The 21860-nt window shown below is 39.8% G+C and overlaps 2 protein-coding genes across 2 annotated transcripts; both read right to left on the bottom strand.

The window, feature by feature from the left end:
• Window positions 1-5890: 5890 nt before the first annotated feature.
• Window positions 5891-10666, bottom strand: LOC113134577 (acyl-coenzyme A thioesterase 3-like). Its single transcript, XM_026314025.1, has 4 exons — window positions 10424-10666; window positions 9023-9874; window positions 8327-8514; window positions 5891-7501 (listed from the first exon to the last, which is right to left on the bottom strand). Exons 2-4 carry the CDS (start codon window positions 9477-9479, stop codon window positions 6893-6895), a joined length of 1254 nt encoding a protein of 417 aa, XP_026169810.1. The 5' UTR covers window positions 9480-9874; window positions 10424-10666; the 3' UTR covers window positions 5891-6892.
• Window positions 10667-14046: 3380 nt separating this feature from the next.
• LOC113134185 (acyl-coenzyme A thioesterase 1-like) lies at window positions 14047-18955 on the bottom strand. Its single transcript, XM_026313421.2, is given in 4 exon segments — window positions 14047-14512; window positions 14514-14641; window positions 15140-15342; window positions 18499-18955. Coding segments are annotated over 4 exon segments (1254 nt in total).
• Window positions 18956-21860: the final 2905 nt, after the last annotated feature.

Below are 21860 nucleotides of genomic sequence, written 5' to 3'. Positions count from 1 at the left end.
AGACTACAGATCCTCTCTTCACAGACTACAGATCCTCTCTACACAGACTACAGATCCTCTCTTCACAGACTACAGATCCTCTCTCCACAGACTACAGATCCTCTCTTCAGATTTTGACTTTCCCTGTGGACGTACCAAAGTCAATAAGAAAGTTATAATTTTTGTAAAATGTGATATAGGATACACATAATCAATGAATCCATTATGAGTTCAATAACTATATCAACACAAACACATTAGAAATAAACTCATACCAATAATTAACTAAACATCCCCATAAGTTTTTCTTTTATATTTTTTCATGTGAACTTACTGTTTTACTGTCTTTGCAATGCTGTTGATGCATGTGTGTTATATGTTCAGTTCAAATCCATGTTTCAGACATACATCAGATACATATTTTAGCAACATTCATATGATACGATGCTCAGACTTTGTTTTCAGGATATAACCATTAACCAGGTTACTACTCAAATTATAAATATTTTCATTTGGATGTGCTGTGCACCCCATGACCTCATATTTGTTCCCCTTTTCTTTGTCTTCCTACATTATTAAAATGCTTTTAAATAAAAAGTTAGGAACAGGCTCATTTCTCTGTAAATACAAAGGAGTTAGTGTGTAATAAACGGTGCAAATGGAGACAAGTCAGAAAAAAGACACTTGACTTACCTGCAGTAAAGCAGTTATTGATCTGAGAGGAAAATGATCAGCTGGATTTTTACGTCCTCTGTTTGCTTCTCTGCTCCTCCTCTGAAGATGCACAGTCTACTAAGTATTTTGTCTTAACTCAACCACAGAGACAGAACGTTCTGTTTGTGATAATAAAAAAGATGCCTGAGGGTTCAGAAGGATCAGTATGTACTTGGACTGTTCCCATGGTCCAACACTGGGATGATGTTTATTTTACTTTCCAATACCATGACAGCACACAGGTCAATATCTTGATCAATAATAAAAATAACAGCTGTTTGATTTTTAACATACTGAGCATATGGCCATATGGTGAAGTGTATCCTGCAGGAGTGGTTTGAGATGTTTTAGTACTTGTTTTATTTTTGCTGTGACTGTAACTGGAAGAAAATTCCACTACAGCAGATGTTTATCCGACAACGCTGTTAATAAATTTAAGAAAATGATTCCATCTTTATTTACATCTATGCCAAGTATAAACATAGTGGAGGGCAGCTGCTTCAATCCCACTCCCTACAAAATTGATCATGTTGTTGACATCGCTGTAACCTCACTGCGTGAAACGCTTGATTCTGTAGCCCCTCTGAAAAAGAAGTTTGTGAATCAGAGAAGACTAGCCCCATGGTATAATTTACATATTTGTACCGTAAAGCAGGCATCACGAAGGCTGGAAAGGAAGTGGCGTTCCACAAACTTAGAGGAAAATTTTCTAGCCTGGAAAAACAGTCTACTAACATATAAAAAAGCTCTCCATGAAGCCAGAACTGCATACTATTCATCACTAATAGAGGAAAATAAGAACAATCCCAGGTTTCTTTTCAGCACTGTAGCCAGGCTGACAAAAAGTCACAGCTCTGTTGAGCCCAGTGTTCCCTTAGCTCTCAGCAGTGATGAATTCATGAGTTTCCTTACAAATAAAATCACAACTATTAGAGATAAAATTCATGAGATGCTTCCTATACCTGCAATAAATGAATCTTCTACTACAGTAGCTCTTGAATCATCTGTAGGACCTCAGTTATGTTTAGACTGCTTCTCTCCCATAGATCTCTCTGAATTTACATCAGTAGTTGCTTCATCGAAATCATCAACGTGTCTCTTAGACCCCATCCCGACTAGACTGCTTAAAGGCACCCTGCCATTAATGAACTCATCTTTATTGGACTTGGTAAATTTATCTCTAGTATCGGGCTACGTACCACAGGCCTTTAAGACTGCAGTAATCAAACCTTTACTCAAAAAGCCTAGTCTTGATCCAGGAGTCTTGGCTAATTATAGACCAATATCCAACCTGCCATTTATTTCTAAAATCCTAGAAAAAGCTGTTGCTAAGCAGCTATCAGACCACTTACACAGGAATGAACTATTTGAAGATTTTCAATCAGGATTTAGAGCACATCATAGTACAGAAACAGCACTGTTAAAAGTTGCCATCGATCTTCTCTTAGCCTCAGATAATGGACTTGTTTCTATACTTGTCCTCCTAGACCTTAGTGCAGCATTCGACACCATTGACCACAACATCTTATTACAGAGACTGGAGCATGTGATTGGTGTCAGAGGAACAGCGTTAAAGTGGTTCCAATCCTATTTATCGGACAGATTCCAGTTTGTTCATGTCCATGATGAACCTTCCACACGAACAAAAGTTAGTTATGGAGTTCCACAAGGCTCCGTGCTAGGACCAGTTCTGTTCACCCTGTACATGCTTCCTTTAGGATATGTCATTAGGAAGCACTCTATTAATTACCACTGCTATGAAGATGACACAGTTATATCTATCTATTAAACCTGTTAACACAAACCAGTTAACCAGACTTCAAGCCTGTCTAACTGACATAAAGGCCTGGATGACCAGTAACTTTTTACTTTTAAACTCGGAGAAAACAGAAGTCATTATATTTGGGCCAAAAAATCTCAGAAATAACTTTTCTCAAATTATAGCTACTCTAGATGGCATAACCCTGGCCTCTAGCACTACTGTAAAAAACCTTGGAGTTATTTTTGACCAGGACATGTCTTTTAACTCACACATAAAACAAATCTCTAGAACTGCATTCTTTCACTTGCGCAACATTTCCAAAATTAGGAACATCCTGTCTCAAAATGATGCAGAAAAACTAGTCCATGCATTTGTTACCTCAAGACTAGATTACTGTAACTCATTACTATCTGGATGTCCCAATATCTCCATAAAAAGCCTCCAATTAATCCAGAATGCTGCAGCAAGAGTCCTGACAGGAACTAGCAAGAGAAATCATATTTCTCCTATATTGGCTTCTCTTCATTGGCTCCCTGTAAAATGTAGAATAGAATTTAAAATCCTTCTCCTCACATACAAATCCCTTCATAATCAAGCTCCTTCATACCTTAAAGACCTCATAGTACCATATTATCCCAATAGACCACTTCGCTCTCAGAGTGCAGGTCTACTTGTGGTTCCCAGAGTTTCCAAAAGCAGAATGGGAGGCAGAGCCTTTAGTTATCAAGCTCCTCTCCTATGGAACCAGCTCCCAGCCTGGGTTCAGGAGGCAGACACTCTCTATACTTTTAAGGCTAGACTTAAAACCTTCCTCTTTGACAAAGCATATAGTTAGGGCTGGCTTCAGGCAACCCTGAACCATCCCTTAGTTATGCTGCTATAGGCCTAGACTGCTCTCTCTCTCCCCTAGTTTGTGTTCTCTCCATCTCTCTCTGTTCTCTCTGTACCTTCTGCAGGTGTCCCTGGTCCTGGAGCTGTATATCGCTGATGTGCAGTTACTGGTCCCACCAACCTGCAGTGTCTATTTGTTGTTTATTGTTGCTGTTCTTTTCTCTCTGCTCTATCCACTCACCCCAACCGGTCGAGGCAGATGGCCGCCCAAACTGAGCCCGGTTCTGCTGGAGGTTTTTTCTTCCGTTAAAGGGAGTTTTTCCTCTCCACTGTCGCCAAGTGCTTGCTCATAAGGAAATTGTTGGGTTTTTAGTTTTAGTTTTTGTAAAGTGCCTTGAGATGATTTGCATTGTGATTTGGCGCTATATAAATAAAATTGAATTGAATTGAATTGAACTGATGTTAATACAATATATAATGTTGCAGATATAATTATAACAATATATTTCTCGTCTTCATTTCTTTTGATTTCTAATAATAATAATACAAGTACAGCAAGAAACATGTCTTGATCGAGTTTGAGAGTCACACTTGTATTACACTTATTTCTGTTACTGACTGATGTGCTGATGTTTTTCTTAATAAACCTAATACTGGTGTTGTCCATATGTTAGAGAAATTAAAATGTTTACCCTCCTGTGACCTGATCCACCTTACCTTAGTATAACTGAAACCCTTCTGAATGGGGCCTATTGTGTATTGTGGAAATATAATTGTTGCTCTCAGTGAGCACAGTTTGCTCTAACCTTGACTAATTGATAATGGCCCAGATGTCTTTCTGTGAGAAATCCCCTCCCTTTTGTATTTCCATTAAAACTGATGTGTTAGGCTGCAAGCAGCCAGTGATCCTCATGCTGTACCAAGGTGCTGTGTGACTGTTACTGCTTGCAAGTAAAACGTCTATATAATTTTACCGAAGCTCGTCCTCTGAGTCTATTTGTTAAAAAGAATTTACCTAACACCATAAAATATTAGAAAAAGGTGAAACTCTCCAAAGTCATTAGAATGTGCTTTAAATTGCTTGTTTTGTCAGATCAACAGTTGAAAACCTCAGACCTTAACGTCATATGTCAAAGAACAACAGATATTAACATGAAAAAAATTCACCCCCTTTTGTTCATTTTATAAATCAATCATGGTCAATATAATTTGACTTTTTGGACAAAATAAAATTACAAAAAAAATGTTTTTAGTCTCAAAGTGAAAAAAAGGGTTCTACAAAGTAATGTCAATTAAATAAAAACATGTAATGTGAAATAAGTGATTGAGCTTTATTTTAGGGACTCCACCCACCCTGCATGCACTTTTATGTCCCTCTTCCCTCTGGAAGGAGGCTGCGGAGCATTCACAGCAGGACTACCAGACTGAAGAACAGTTTTTTCAATAGCTGTGAGACTGATGAAAACTAAATGTTTATGTGAGACTTGCACTGTCTACACAAATGTGTTTACCTGAGCCATGTTTGCACAATAACAAAGCTATAGTTTCTTCTATCTGGTGCTCAGTACCACATGTGCAATATGTGTCCTAGATTTGTCTAATCTTGTATAGTATTTTATCTTAGTTTCTTATTTAGATAGTACTGTTTATTTATCCTTGGAATCCTTTGAATCTTGAAGCTCTGTGCAGCTGCAAACTTTGTCCAGCAGAGGACGCTCACTAACCTGTGTTTGCCTCAGCTGGGTAAAACCCTCTGATAGTTTAGAAACAAACACAAGAGGGATGAAATTTAAGAATATTCACCTCTTCATTGTATTTGATTATTTACAAATGTCCATATGTTATTCTACACCATCACGTTTACTCAACATGTCTTTTCAACCTGATAAGCATCAAATGTCTTTCAGTGTTATGGCAGCACATGCCCTGCACATATTGTGCTGCTGTAATACTATGACTTCCCTAGTGTAAGAAATGTTTTAGTACTACACAGAATATGACCTGAAAGGGAACAAAGGAACACAGGAGGTATAAATAGACTCAGGACAGAACTAATTAACACAGATGGAGCTGATCTAAACTGATGAACTAATGACAAATAAAGCTACCTATAACTGATCAAAGGAACACAGGAAACCAGAACACCAAAATAAAAGTCCAACAGGAAATGGAAACCTAGGCTCATAACAGTTTGGAAAAATAGGAATGTTGCATGGGCTGTTTGCTTTCATCCACACTCCAGCTTTAAGTAAATCTTCTACTGTGGGGTGAATACACACAGACTCCCTCATTCAGACAGGACACATGAACACGGTGTCATGCACACTCAAAAAAGTTACATCAGTTCACTGCTGTGAATAATGAGAAATGGGTATTTGTTTATGTATTAACCATAACATTTGATAGGAAATTTATTACGCATGCTTTTAATCAGAATCATATATATCATTTTACTTTGAAATGGCAAAAAGAGCAGGTTACTATATTTCAACAGTTTGCATCACCTTTGATAAATTAATTGAAATTCAAAATGAATTAACTTCTGATTGTGTCACATATCGGGGTTATAATTCCTTAGGACCAATAATGCACCCAGTCTGGTACTCAAGGTCAAAAAACAAAACTTTATTTAAACCAGAACTTTGAAACCCAAAACAAGAACACAGGAAAACAGGAGACGAGATTTTCAACAGAAAACCCAGATAACAGAAACAGGTATTACCAGAAACAAAACCACACGAAAACAGAGGGGACAAGACGTGGGACCTGGGACACACACATTGGGGTCACACTGTTCAACAAGAACTGGGGAACAAGACAGAGATTCAAACACACGGGATTACAAGGGGACATGAAACATGAACACAGAGGACTGGGCAAGAACATGAACACCAAACACAAGGGAACAGAGCAGGGAGTCTGGGTCCTACACACTATGGGGGACGCACCAGACTACAGAGAACATGAAACACAGGGGAAACAAGGCATGAGGGTCCGGGTCAAGCACACATCAAGGGGACACACCAGACCACAAGAAAGAAATGAACAAGGTAGACAAGAACACCAGAAAAACAAGATATGAACAAAGGGACTAGACAACACAAGACATGGTGAAAAAACATCCAAGAGAAAGGAAGACCATTTAACTTAAAACTTGGGAAAACAAAGGGCAATCCATAATCAAAAAGGTCCAAAAAACAACAGAAAACAAGAAGAATTAAATGTGCTAAAACGGTATATTCAAGGCGTGGAACAGGAATCTCAACAGGGTTTTTTCAGCAGATAACGTGGCAAAGAAGCTGTGAATGAAAAAAGGTATATAAAGTGAGGGAACTCAACAAGGCACAGGTGAAAGCAATTCAATAATCAGGTCAAAGTAAAGTGAAACAAAATCAAACAAAACCAGTTCCTGCATGATCCTTTCAAACTAAAAGTCCAAACTAGGATGTCAAAAAGTGCGGATCATGACAGACTGAGGAACATTTCTACTAGCTGAATGTTCATTAATGCGCACGAAACGAAATATTGAAAGAAACATGATCAACTATAGTTAATTAACAGCCCTGAGACCTTGATCTGTGATTATTTCTCTTATCTTATTTGCATCTATAACTTGGGTTTAGTTTGTGCAGCATCACAGCTCAGGTGAGTTCTGAAGAACTCCTGGATAGTAGACCACAGGTGGACTTCTGCTGCAGCATGGGCCCTGGCTTCACCCCCCCACAGCACCACATAAGAAATAAATCCATTAAAACTGGAGGGGCAGTATGGACTATAAGGTGGCTCCATCAAGTGTCCAGCTCCAGGGTACCACACAGTCTCAAAGTTCTCCTTCCCATGGTGCTTCAGTCTCTCCACCATCTGGTCCATACAAGCCTTGGTGTCCCAGCAGAGGTCGTCCTCTGAAGCCACAAAGAGGAAACGTCCCTTGGCTTGTTCGATGGGGACCAGGCTGCCCTTGTTCTCCGCTGCCAAGGGATTTTCAAGACCGTACTTCATTATGCTAGCTCCAGATTCAGTGTGAATCATCTTAGTGGTGTCAAACAGTAAAGGTGGGATGATTTGTTGGTTCTCATAGTACAAAGGAACAAGTGAAACAGCACTGCAGCCATTAATCCACACTGTGGCCTCAACACCTGGTACAAAAGCAGCAAGTGAAAGTGCAATTTCTCCTCCCTTTGATCGTGATACTATGCCAACTCCTTTACTGCCCACCTGAGAAGAGATATATTAGCAAATTAGTGGTGTTATAATATGTTTAATGAAGACTTTTCAGATATTGGGATATAAAGCTGAATCAAGACATTAGTGTAAATAATAGCTAAAATCTCAAAAGTCACAAGTAATGTACCTTTCAAAAACTTGTAATACCAACATAGTTTTAAAGAAAAAACTGTATAAGATCACATAAGAATAGTAGAGTAGAGCAGGTAAAGCAGGTTGACCATGAACCGAAGGTTTGGTGATTTGATCCTTGGCCTCCCTGGTCCACAGACCAAAGTGTGCTTGGGCAAGACACTGAAACTCAAGTTGCCCCTGGTGGCTGTTCCACCGGTGTATGAATGTGTGAGCGAGTGGGTGAAAAGAGTTAATAGTGTGAAAGTGCTTTGAGTACACTTGAATGTAGAAAAGTGCTATACAAGTATAAGACCATTTACCATTTTGATTACTTTGCCAGTTCTCGTTCTGTTCAAAATGACACTCCAAATTGATCTCCAGCTGATATGTTGCTTGAGCCACCAGAGTTAGACAAAGTTAGTAATGTTCTCATCAAAATCTGCTTTTTGTGTGAACATTTTCTCTCTTTTTATAAATATCCTTCCACTAATGCTGAACAAAACACAAAGAGCCATTTTTTTGTTAAGAGGTTATATCTTTGGAAGATATTCACTTAATATGACAAACTCAAACTGGCAAAGATTTATATGAACACCAGGAAAACGTGAATACAAGAGGAGCATGTTCCAATATTCATCAGGGCAACTAACTTGTGATTTAAGACAAAGCTGAAAGACCCTTTAAAAGCATCAGTGACTTCACCTTTGGTTGTTGTTGTAAAAAATCCACTGCTTCTTTAAAATGGTCCAGATTTGTCTGTTTGATATTGTGAGGTTTGTCAGTGTAAACTGGTACAGCCAGAACCACAAAGCCTTTGTTGGCCAGCAGACTGGCTCTTTTCTCAGATGCAAAGGTGGACACATCCAACACTGCAGGAAACGGACCTTGTCCTGGATCATAAGACATATACAGAGGCAGGACAAAGCATGTGAATCACTTGGAATTAACTGGTTTAGATAGATTTAGATTTAGATAAACTTGATTGGTCCACAAGGGAAATTCCTTGGTCACAGTAGCTCAGTTACAAACAGACAATCTTGAAAACTATTAAATAATAAAAATGAAAATATTTAACATGAAATGTGGTCTGATGTTCATTAGAGCCACTTGTGTCTAATCTGATAACACAAAAATCAAATGTCTTGTCTTTAATCATCACCCCCATTAAAAATTCACAATGCTGCAGGAAAAAAAAAGTGAACACTTAGAGTAAATAGCTGGTCGAACCTCCTTTGGCAGCAGTGACTTTCAGTAGCTCTGGATCAGATGTGCACAATGTTCAGGATGAATTTTTAGCCATTCCATTTTACAGAACTGCTTCAACTTTGTAACAGTAACAGTGATAACTACAGCACTGTATGTTGTACAGACTGTGGTGAAAAGTAGAGAATTATTTACCTGGGGGGGTAAACAGGACTCCCTGAAAATTCCTCCCTTTGACAGTAACCCGGCTGACCCCGTCTCCAATCAGAAGCCTCTCATTGGTCACCTCTGCCAACATCCTGTCCACCCTGTCCTCCTCATGCACAGAGAACTTCACCACATGGGGTTGTAGTGCGTTGTCCTTGAAAAAGTACTTGTGTAAGGCGTCTGCCTTCAACGACCACAGCAGACCCATGGGTTCAACCCCAACGTAGCTCCCACTGAGTGAGGGGTCTCTGAGCAGGTCTATCTTCCCGCTCCCATCAGCCCTGTAGGTGGCTGAGGAGCTGAACACCACTCCTTTCTCGTCCGTTGATCTGGCTCTCATGGTGACCACCTGCCTCGACCTCAGCCCCTCCACCTTCACCTGAACGGGCTCGTCAAACAAACATCTGGCACTTGGCAGCAGCCTCAGTCTGACTTGGGAGGACATCTCTCCACAGGCTACAGATCCTCTCTCCACAGACTACAGACCCTCTCTTCACAGACTACAGATCCTCTCTCCACAGACTACAGATCCTCTCTCCACAGACTACAGATCCTCTCTCCACAGACTACAGATCCTCTTTCCACAGATTACAGATCCCCTCTTCACAGACTACAGATTGTCTCTTCACAGACTACAGATCCTCTTTTCACAGACTACAGATCCTCTCTCCAAAGACTACAGACCCTCTCTCCAGACTACAGATCCTCTCTTCACAGACTACAGATCCTCTTTCCACAGACTACAGATCCTCTCTCCACAGACTACAGATCCTCTCTCCACAGACTACAGATTGTCTCTTCACAGACTACAGATCATGTCTTCACAGACTTATACTTTTCCTGTGGACGTACCAAAGTCAATAAGAAAGTTATAGTTTTTGTAAAATGTGATATAGGATAAACATAATCAATGAATCCATTATGACTTCAACAACTATATCAACACAAACACATTAGAAATAAACTCATACCAATAATTAACTAAACATCCCCATATGTTTTTCTTTCATATTTTTTCATGTGAACTTACTGTTTTACTGTCTTTGCAATGCTGTTGATGCATGTGTGTTAGATGTTCAGTTCAAATCCATGTTTCAGACATACATCAGATACATATTTTAGCAACATTCATATGATACGATGTTCAGACTTTGTTTTCAGGATATAACCATTAACCAGGTTACTACTCAAATTATAAATATTTTCATTTGGATGTGCTGTGCACCCCATGACCTCATATTTGTTCCCCTTTTCTTTGTCTTCCTACATTATTAAAATGCTTTTAAATAAAAAGTTAGGAACAGGCTCATTTCTCTGTAAATACAAAGGAGTTAGTGTGTAATAAACGGTGCAAATGGAGACAAGTCAGAAAAAAGACACTTGACTTACCTGCAGTAAAGCATTTGTTGATCTGAGAGGAAAATGATCAACTGGATTTTAACGTCCTCTGTTTGCTTCTCTGCTCCTCCTCTGATGATGCACAGTCTACTAAGTATTTTGTCTGAACTCAACCTCAGAGACAGAACGTTCTGTCTGTGATAATAAAAAAGATGCCTGAGGGTTCAGAAGGATCAGTATGTACTTGGACTGTTCCCATGACTCCGGGGACGAAACGCCCCGGATAGGAATGCTATGACAAGGAACAAAGGAACACAGGAGGTATAAATAGACTCAGGACAGAACTAATTAACACAGGTGGAGCTGATCTAAACTGATGAACTAATGACAAATAAAGCTACCTATAACTGATCAAAGGAACACAGGAAACCCGAACACCAAAATCAAAGTCCAACAGGAAACGGAAACCTAGGCTCATAACAGATTGGAAAAATAGGAATGTTGCATGGGCTGTTTGCTTTCATCCACACTCCAGCTTTAAGTAAATCTTCTACTGTGGGGCGAATACACACAGACTCCCTCATTCAGACAGGACACATGAACACAGTGTCATGCACACTCAAAAAAGTTACATCAGTTCACTGCTGTGAATAATGAGAAATGGGTATTTATTTATGTATTAACCATAACATTTGAGAGCAAAATATTATGCATGTTTTTAATATATATATATATATATATATATATATATCACTTTACTTTAAAATGGCAAAAAGAGCAGGTTACTATATTTCAACAGTTTGCATCACCTTTGATAAATTAATTGAAATTCAAAATGAATTAACTTCTGATTGCGTCACATATCGGGGTTATAATTACTTAGGACCAATAATGCGCCCAGTCTGGTACTCAAGGTCAAAAAACAAAACTTTATTTAAACCAGAACTTTGAAACCCAAAACAAGAACACAGGAAAACAGGAGACGAGATTTTCAACACAAAACCCAGATAACAGAAACAGGTATTACCAGAAACAAAACCACACGAAAACAGAGGGGACAAGACGTGGGACCTGGGACACACACATTGGGGTCACACAGGTCTACAAAAACTGGGGAACAAGACAGAGATTAAATACAAAGGAGTTAGTGTGTAATAAACGGTGCAAATGGAGACAAGTCAGAAAAAAGACACTTGACTTACCTGCAGTAAAGCCTTTGTTGATCTGAGAGGAAAATGATCAGCTGGGTTTTAAAATCCTCTGTTTGCTTCTCTGCTCCTCCTCTGATGATGCACAGTCTACTAAGTATTTTGTCTGAACTCAACCTCAGAGACAGAACGTTCTGTCTGTGCTAACAAAAATGATGTGTGAGGTTTCAGATTGATCAGTATGTACTTGGACTGTTTTCATGGTCCAACACTGGGATGATGTTTATTTTACTTTCCAATACCATGACAGCACACAGGTCAATATCTTGATCAATAATTAAAATAACAGCTGTTTGATTTGCATCAAATCAGCCTCTCTGGGATATTCTGGTCTAGATCGGACAGGTCTAAATGGTTTGTTTTTGATCTGGTCTGGAAAAACATTTAATTCACTGTGACGTTGTTTCTTGTGAACTTTAAATCCCAAGTCTCTGGAGTAGAAAGTGATAACTGGATAAACTTGGTTCATTTCCATAAGACATGACTAGTCAAGCAGCAGAAGTTGCAGCCAAAAGTGTGGCCTGTCCTGTCGGTGGCACGGGCCATTACAGGAGCCAACTCTGGGGGCGCTGTTCTGTGGACAGGACAGGCCACACTTTTGGCTACAACCCCCTCTCTAGTCAAGATTATGGAAGTTAAATTTCACATTAAAGGAAAAAAAAAAAGACATCTATGGGGAAAAAAAACTTCACTTTCGCTATTAATCTACTCTTGAGTATTGGGATCTAACTACTAACTGTCATTTCTTACCGTGATGAAGCTTATGCTCGTTTACATGACGTCAAGTGTCATTTGCAGCATTTTAATCTGCTCAACCTGCTGAATTTTCACTGACAATAGTATATTAAACAAACCAGCTGTCTAAAAAACATTCACAGGAATCTGCGTTTACCGGAATAAGAGTTTACGGTACCGGAAGTGAACATGAGTCCCCTTTTGGGACTTCCGGCCGGGGACCTTTAGACTGACAGGACTTCCTGTTTTTTCTCCCCGCCTCGGTCCCCGGCAGCTTTATGTTTGTCCCTAATCATTTGCACCTGTGTTCAATTATTGGTTTTCCTGACTTACTATAAGTACTCCTTGTGTTCCTTTGTTTGATTGCAAAAGCATTAAGTAGTGTCACTTGAGTTACAGGAGTTACCTGTGTTAGAGAATGTTCAGGTTTTTTGTTCGTTCTATGTTACCGCCTACGGTAGAATATCTGTTTCTTTTCTGATCCCTGGCGTTTTCCAGGAGAGTAATAAAACTCCTCTGTCCTGCATTTGGGTCCTGTCACTCCTTCCTCCTGCTGGCACTTCAACACACATGACAGGAAGCCTGCAGGAAGCCCAGGCTGCTTCAAGATAAAAGTATTTTGCTGGGATTATGATCGTGTTTTAATAGTGCACTGACATAGAGGATTGTGTTTAGATTTTAATGATTATACCTAGAAATAAAAACAATCTCTGGGGTTTAGAGGGGAAAAAAAGTTCAGTCAACCATTGAAAAGATGTTTTTGTGATGTTTCACTGTCTGAAATGTTAGCCAAATGTCCAGTTTCTGTAATAAATTCTACATTATTAATGGCATTTTTTAAAAAAATGCTTAAAATAAGCATCACATTGTTCAGCAGCTTGATCTGTTTTAGTATTTCTTTGTGTACATGTTGGAAAATTAAGTAAGGTAATTAGTAACTAAGCTAGTCATTACAGTTTGCAAAAGAGTAAGCGATACAGAGTAATAGTTGGCATTTCAGTAACAGGCACTCATGATGTACACTGCAGACATCACTGAGGAGACAAGCCAAGTTAGAAGAAAGTCAAAAGATGTTTGGATCAGGCTTACTAAAATATTTTTGTTGTGTCAGTATGCAAGGCAGAAAAAATAGAAAACGACAGTAGCTTATACAGTAGCTTTCAAATGAGAGGAAGGACACTTTACTACTGCATTCTGGGAAAGGTTTGCCATACAAGCATTGTGTGTTTCTGTTAGTTTACACAAATCAAATAGAGTAAAACCAACAATAGATCCTCGACATAGTGTCTTTGAATCCAGAAACAGGTGTAGTTTGTTTGTCTCTGCTGTAAACCTCCTGTTGTCTGAAAACTATTAAAAACATATGACTGAGTCACAGCGTTGCAGCAGGTGACATGAATTATTCCTCACAAAATCACAGGTCTATCTAAGATGGGAATGGCCATCACATTTTATACTTTTAAAGCAACAAGCAGCACTACAACATAACAATGTTGACCTTTTTTAGGCTTTCCATTATCCATTTCAGAAATTTAAATTGGACATTTTATTCTTAAACTGCCTTGCATGAAATTAATTTCAATCTCAAATCACAGTTTTACGTTTTATTTTTGCATTTCTGCCACATTATACCAAGGTGTGCAATAAATGGCTCTTACAATAGAATATTATAATGGAATATTTATTAAATATTAAAATGTTCTACTCATTACAAAACAACCAAGCGTAACCTTATCTTATTTGCATCTTGGGTTTAGTTTGTGCAGCATCACAGCTCAGGTGAGTTCTGAAGAACTCCTGGATCTTTGAACATAGGTGGATTTCAGCTGCAGCATGGGCCCTGGCTTCACCCCCCCACAGGACTAGATGGGGAACGACCCCATGAAAGCTGGTGGTGCAGTATGGACCGTATGGCGCCTCCAGCAAGTGTCCAGCTCCAGGATAACACACAGTCTCAAAGTTCTCCTTCCCATGGTGCTTCAGTCTCTCCACCATCTGGTCCATACAAGCCTTGGTGTCCAAGAAGAGGTCGTCCTCTGAAGCCACAAAGAGGAAACGTCCCTTGGCTTGTTCAATGGGGACCAGGCTGTCCTTGTTCTTCTCTGCCACAGGATTTTCAAAACCGTACTTCATTATGCTAGCTCCAGATTCAGTGTGAATCAGCTTGTTGGTGTCAAACAGTAAAGGTGGGAAGATATATCATTGCAGTTTTCTACAAGCCATTGCTCCACACTGTGGCCTCAACATCTGGCAGGTAAGAGGCCATTGAAAATGCAAGATCTGCACTTTTTGAAAGAGAAATTACACCAACTCCTTTACTGGCCACCTGTGGAAAAACACAATGAAATTTACAAACTGAAATTCTGAAACTTATTTTTTCTTTCTTTTTCCATGAAGTAGTTTTTAACTAATGTGAACAAATGTGAAAAAAAACACCTTTAAATGAAAGAGGAATAGCCCCTGAGTTCCTGTTCATAAGATTTCTTGCATTTTTTAAAACAAAAATAAAATTGTGGTGAATGAATAGGCATTTAACAGTTTTCTTGCAATGAAGTTTTTAATTACTTGCAGGTATTACATTCCTGTAACTGCTGCACAAAGTGATACATTTTATGTTTAGTCCAGATTAAACAGACACAATCTCTGTTCAAATGCAGAAAATAGTGCTGCAACTACAAATCCTCAAACCTTATCAACAATATATCATGAAAGAACAGACTGGTTCACACCGAGACTAATCACAGGCATAAGATGTCCATCATTCTAACACTAATGTAAGAAATGGAAAAAAAGATTATTGCATGTGTCTAAACATTAAACTGACCTTATCTTGTTTTTTTAAAAACTGTATTGCTTCCTCAAAGTAATCCAGATGGAGCTCTTTGACGTTCTTCAGCATGTCAGCATGGCCGTACAGCATTACAGTCAGAACCACAAATCCTTTGTTGGCCAGCAGAGACGCCCTTTTCTCAGACAACCCTCCACCAAATGTGGACAGATCCAACACAGCGGGAAATGAACCTCCACCTGGATGAAATATCAGGCACTTCAGTCCATTTCATAGATCTTGTTTTTCATCATTTTGACCATGTATAGGAAAGTCACATAAAAAGTCACATAAATCTTGACATGTTAAAATTTTATTATGTTAAATGGCTATATTGTTATAATATTGAAACATTGTGATCCTGAAAAATGTGAGTTTATAGTTTACACATGTTCATAATATGATTGTGTATGTAAAAAAATCCCACAACATGCAATACCAACCATTACCACTAGGGCAAAAATTTATCAGTACTGTGGGATTTTGCTTGATTGAGGAAAAATGTTCAGTAGGTAACATTTTTTAAGAAAAGTGTAAAAATTGTGAATTTGTCCTTCAATAGTCAAAGTCTGTTACTGGCTTATATGGACTTTTGTTGTGAATTTCTCACTAGATGTAGTTTTTTCCTCTATGCTTGTCAAAGAAGTAAAGAAGTCTAAACACATTTCTGTCATTAGCATAGTCATTAGAGTCTGACTGAAGATACAGAGTTGTGTCCAAATGAATTATTGCTTTTGTCCTTTTAAGTGGATTTTTTTAAGACTGACAGCATGACAAAGACCTACCTGGGTGAGTAAAGAGGACTCCATGAATATTTCCCTCTTTGGGCATCAAGTGACCCCATCTCCAATCAGAAGCCTCTCATTGGTCGCCTCTGCCAACATCCTGCACTCCCTGTCCTCATGCAGAGAGAATTTCACCACATGTTGTTTCAGTGAATTGATTTTTTGAAACCTTTTATGTAAGGTGTCTGCCTTCATAGACCACAGCAGACCCATGGGTTCAACCCCAACGTAGCTCCCACTGAGTGAGGGGTCTCTGAGCAGGTCTATCTCCCCGCTCCCATCAGCCCTGTAAGGTGGCTGAGGAGCTGAACACTACTCCTTTCTCGTCCGTTGATCTGGCTCTAATGGTGACCACCTGCCTTGACCTCAGCCCCTCCACTTTCACCTGAACAGGCTGGTCAAACAAACATCTGGCACTTGGCAGCAGCCTCAGTTTGACTTGGGAGGACATCTCTCCACAGACTACAGATCCTGTCTGTGAATTGTACTGTAAATATGAAAAACAGTACGGGTATAGTTTGTGGAAGCTGTACTAAGGCAAACAAAGAATCTTTGTAAATATTGAAACTGTTGTGCATACAGTGTTCCCCAATTGTGGAGGTGGAGCCATTTGTGAGATGGGAGGTGGCTTGGGGTGATCACATCATGTGCATGTGTGTGTAACTGTCACAGCTAAGACTAATTAGAGGTGTGATGAGCCATCAGGGCACTCTCTTCTTCTGACACCAGTGCTGATGGCAAAAGCGAGAGAGCACTTGGAAAAAATGTTTTGCTAGGGGGCAAGAGCTACATTGGGGGAAAAAAGAGGGAGAAAGAGATGGGAAGTGAGTTCAACTGAAAAGTCAAAGATTGCTGAAAACATTTTCAGTGCATGTGTGTGTGTGTGTGTCAGCATAGGCAAAGGGACATTAAAAACATTTAGTTTTTACATTTGTCTCTTCCTGCCAAGACAGCAACACTAGTAAAAGAGAAAACCACAAAATATCCCATGACTGATCTAAATTAAATTTAGAGCAATAAAATCACCAAATAAATGTTGATTAGTGTTATGGTGTGATGCTGGCACAAAACTAGGTAAGTCCTTACCTTGATGTCGGCTATACAGTCCTGACAGTATCTTCTGTACGTCCACATTTCCCTATTTAAACTCATACACTCCCACTCATTAGGTCTGCTGTTGAAGTAGCATTCAATCAGATCCAGGTTCTCCCCTCTTCAATCTGAGCCAACATGGCTGTCTTATTTCATGTTCTCATATAAGAGAAAGGCAGAGTCAAGTCTTTCCTAAGAACAACATTACACAGCTGATTACAGCTGACATCAACTGATGCAGGATGTCTTTTTTTCTTGGACATATATCTAAGTGTCATCTGCATAACATTGATAATGAATATTGTATTAATATGTAAATATGCCCTACTGGATACATATAAATGAAAACAACTGGGGGCCAAGGATGGAGCCTTGGGGAACACCACCGGTAAGAGGGCAGTTATCACCAGTGGATACAGAAAAAAATTTGTTTGATAATTGCAATCGAAACAATTCTTCAGATGGTACCAAGCTCCAATGTTGGTAATTTCAATGAAAGTTCAATAATGTCCTGGGGGACACGTTTATTTCTGTTGTGTCAAAATCACCTGAATTTAACAATGTTTAAGTAATGAAACAAACTGACATCACAAAGTAGAGACTGTGTAAAACATGTTATCTTCCAGGGACCTAATATTTAACAAGCCAAATAAGCAGAGGCATCAAATGAAACCTTTCAAAATTGGAAGAACTAGGCAACAGGGTAACAGCCTTATTAAAATAAAAGTATTAGGGTGAGTTTTAGTATATATGCTATTGTAGACAAAGCCCCAGTGTACCACTAAAAATGTTTGCTGTCATGTTTTGCTGGATAAAATGTCAGCTACGTGTCCAAACACGGTGTAGCCTAGGCTTAAAATGCATAACTGGGATTATTTAGGTTAATCTGACCTGTTTGTAGGTCAGGTTTTTTTTTTTTATAGAAAAAAACCCCAGAGGGATTTGAACTCATCCGTGCCGATGAGTTACATCTGAAGAACACCCACCTTCGGAGATCGCTTCTTGGAGGGAGGGTATCCCAACATCCTCGACTTGAAAAGTTCCTAGTGGATACTAGGTGGTGAGCCAGGTTTGGATTATAGAGAGAAGATTTCTGCGTAAAGGACTTCCTGAATTCCTTCAATCACGGATTGTGTGGTAGGATCACCGTCGCTGACACAGATGAAAGGGCCCCAACGGTTGACTATTGACTCTGGAAGAGTTTTATTTTGATTTTATTTTTCAAGTGCACGTTTAATTATTCAATTTTCTATATTCTGTTTAAAGACTGTTTTGTGTTTGTCTACAAATTGTATATAATAAGACATATACAACACAGTAAATGTCTGTAGAGAATCATAGGAAATCTTAGCTCATTACATAATGTGCATCCTTGAAATTCTGAAGCAATGACACTAAACTGATACAACTACTACAAACAGTGATAATTACAGTACTGTATGTTGTACAGACTGTGGTGAAAAGTAGAGAATTATTTACCTGGGGGAGTAAACAGGACTCCCTGAAAATTCCTCCCTTTGACAGGAACCCGGCTGACCCCGTCTCCAATCAGAAGCCTCTCATTGGTCACCTCTGCCAACATCCTGTCCTCCCTGTCCTCCTCATGCACAGAGAACTTCACCACATGGGGATTTAGTGCACATGATTTTTGGAACCTTTTGTGTAAGGCGTCTGCCTTCATCGACCACAGCAGACCCATGGGTTCAACCCCAACGTAGCTCCCACTGAGTGAGGGGTCTCTGAGCAGGTCTATCTTCCCGCTCCCATCAGCCCTGTAGGTGGTTGAGGAGCTGAACACCACTCCTTTCTCGTCCATTGATCTGGCTCTCATGGTGACCACCTGCCTCGACCTCAGCCCCTCCACCTTCACCTGAACAGGCTGGTCAAACAAACATCTGGCACTCGGCAGCAGCCTCAGTCTGACTTGAGAGGACATCTTTCCACAGACTACAGATCCTCTCTCCACAGACTTACAGATCCTCTCTTCACAGACTACAGATCCTCTCTCCACAGACTACAGATCCTCTCTTCACAGACTACAGATCCTCTCTCCACAGACTACAGATCCTCTCTTCACAGACTACAGATCCTCTCTTCACAGACTACAGATCCTCTCTTCCCAGACTACAGATCCTCTCTTCCCAGACTACAGATCCTCTCTTCACAGACTTAAAGATCCTCTCTTCACAGACTACAGATCCTCTCTCCACAGACTTACAGATCCTCTCTCCACAGACTACAGATCCTCTCTTCACAGACTACAGATCCTCTTTTCAAACTACAGATCCTCTCTCCACAGACTACAGATCCTCTTTTCAGACTACAGATCCTCTCTTCACAGACTACAGATCCTCTCTACACAGACTACAGATCCTCTCTTCACAGACTACAGATCCTCTCTCCACAGACTACAGATCCTCTTCTCTGATTCACAAAGAAGTTTGTGAATCAGAGAAGACTAGCCCCATGGTATAATTTACATATTCGTACCGTAAAGCAGGCATCACGAAGGCTGGAAAGGAAGTGGCGTTCCACAAACTTAGAGGAAAATTTTCTAGCCTGGAAAAACAGTCTACTAACATATAAAAAAGCTCTCCATGAAGCCAGAACTGCATACTATTCATCACTAATAGAGGAAAATAAGAACAATCCCAGGTTTCTTTTCAGCACTGTAGCCAGGCTGACAAAAAGTCACAGCTCTGTTGAGCCCAGTGTTCCCTTAGCTCTCAGCAGTGATGAATTCATGAGTTTCCTTACAAATAAAATCACAACTATTAGAGATAAAATTCATGAGATGCTTCCTATACCTGCAATAAATGAATCTTCTACTACAGTAGCTCTTGAATCATCTGTAGGACCTCAGTTATGTTTAGACTGCTTCTCTCCCATAGATCTCTCTGTATTTACATCAGTAGTTGCTTCATCGAAATCATCAACGTGTCTCTTAGACCCCATCCCGACTAGACTGCTTAAAGGCACCCTGCCATTAATGAACTCATCTTTATTGGACTTGGAAAATTTATCTCTAGTTTTGGGCTACGTACCACAGGCCTTTAAGACTGCAGTAATCAAACCTTTACTCAAAAAGCCTAGTCTTGATCCAGGAGTCTTGGCTAATTATAGACCAATATCCAACCTGCCATTTATTTCTAAAATCCTAGAAAAAGCTGTTGCTAAGCAGCTATCAGACCACTTACACAGGAATGAACTATTTGAAGATTTTCAATCAGGATTTAGAGCACATCATAGTACAGAAACAGCACTGTTAAAAGTTGCCATCGATCTTCTCTTAGCCTCAGATAATGGACTTGTTTCTATACTTGTCCTCCTAGACCTTAGTGCAGCATTCGACACCATTGACCACAACATCTTATTACAGAGACTGGAGCATGTGATTGGTGTCAGAGGAACAGCGTTAAAGTGGTTCCAATCCTATTTATCGGACAGATTCCAGTTTGTTCATGTCCATGATGAACCTTCCACACGAACAAAAGTTAGTTATGGAGTTCCACAAGGCTCCGTGCTAGGACCGGTTCTGTTCACCCTGTACATGCTTCCTTTAGGATATGTCATTAGGAAGCACTCTATTAATTACCACTGCTATGAAGATGACACAGTTATATCTATCTATTAAACCTGTTAACACAAACCAGTTAACCAGACTTCAAGCCTGTCTAACTGACATAAAGGCCTGGATGACCAGTAACTTTTTACTTTTAAACTCGGAGAAAACAGAAGTCATTATATTTGGGACAAAAAATCTCAGAAATAACTTTTCTCAAATTATAGCTACTCTAGATGGCATAACCCTGGCCTCTAGCACTACTGTAAAAAACCTTGGAGTTATTTTTGACCAGGACATGTCTTTTAACTCACACATAAAACAAATCTCTAGAACTGCATTCTTTCACTTGCGCAACATTTCCAAAATTAGGAACATCCTGTCTCAAAATGATGGAGAAAAACTAGTCCATGCATTTGTTACCTCAAGACTAGATTACTGTAACTCATTACTATCTGGATGTCCCAATATCTCCATAAAAAGCCTCCAATTAATCCAGAATGCTGCAGCAAGAGTCCTGACAGGAACTAGCAAGAGAGATCATATTTCTCCTATATTGGCTTCTCTTCATTGGCTCCCTGTAAAATGTAGAATAGAATTTAAAATCCTTCTCCTCACATACAAATCCCTTCATAATCAAGCTCCTTCATACCTTAGAGACCTCATAGTACCATATTATCCCAATAGACCACTTTGCTCTCAGAGTGCAGGTCTACTTGTGGTTCCCAGAGTTTCCAAAAGCAGAATGGGAGGCAGAGCCTTTAGTTATCAAGCTCCTCTCCTATGGAACCAGCTCCCAGCCTGGGTTCAGGAGGCAGACACTCTCTATACTTTTAAGGCTAGACTTAAAACCTTCCTCTTTGACAAAGCATATAGTTAGGGCTGGCTTCAGGCAACCCTGAACCATCCCTTAGTTATGCTGCTATAGGCCTAGACTGCTCTCTCTCTCCCCTAGTTTGTGTTCTCTCCCTCTCTCTCTGTTCTCTCTGTACCTTCTGCAGGTGTCCCTGGTCCTGGAGCTGTATATCGCTGGTGTGCAGTTACTGGTCCCACCAACCTGCAGTGTCTATTTGTTGTTTATTGTTGCTGTTCTTTTCTCTCTGCTCTATCCACTCACCCCAACCGGTCGAGGCAGATGGCCGCCCAAACTGAGCCCGGTTCTGCTGGAGGTTTTTTCTTCCGTTAAAGGGAGTTTTTCCTCTCCACTGTCGCCAAGTGCTTGCTCATAAGGAAATTGTTGGGTTTTTAGTTTTAGTTTTTGTAAAGTGCCTTGAGATGA

Source organism: Mastacembelus armatus, chromosome 17 (genome assembly GCF_900324485.2).
Source record: "Mastacembelus armatus chromosome 17, fMasArm1.2, whole genome shotgun sequence".
In the NCBI taxonomy this organism is placed as follows: domain Eukaryota; kingdom Metazoa; phylum Chordata; class Actinopteri; order Synbranchiformes; family Mastacembelidae; genus Mastacembelus; species Mastacembelus armatus.
The sequence above is the reverse complement of the archived record's forward strand: the minus strand, read 5'-3'. Positions and strand labels throughout refer to the sequence as shown.

Bases quoted from the DNA above. Each gene is read 5' to 3' on its own strand.
- LOC113134577 (XM_026314025.1), bottom strand. From the start codon at position 9,479: ATGTCCTCCCAAGTCAGACTGAGGCTGCTGCCAAGTGCCAGATGTTTG. The intron at 8,515-9,022 runs GTAAATAATTCT...CTTATGATCCAG, and splicing joins AGTCCTGTTTACCCCCCCAG to GACAAGGTCCGTTTCCTGCA. The intron at 7,502-8,326 runs GTGAAGTCACTG...ATCTCTTCTCAG, and splicing joins TTTTACAACAACAACCAAAG to GTGGGCAGTAAAGGAGTTGG.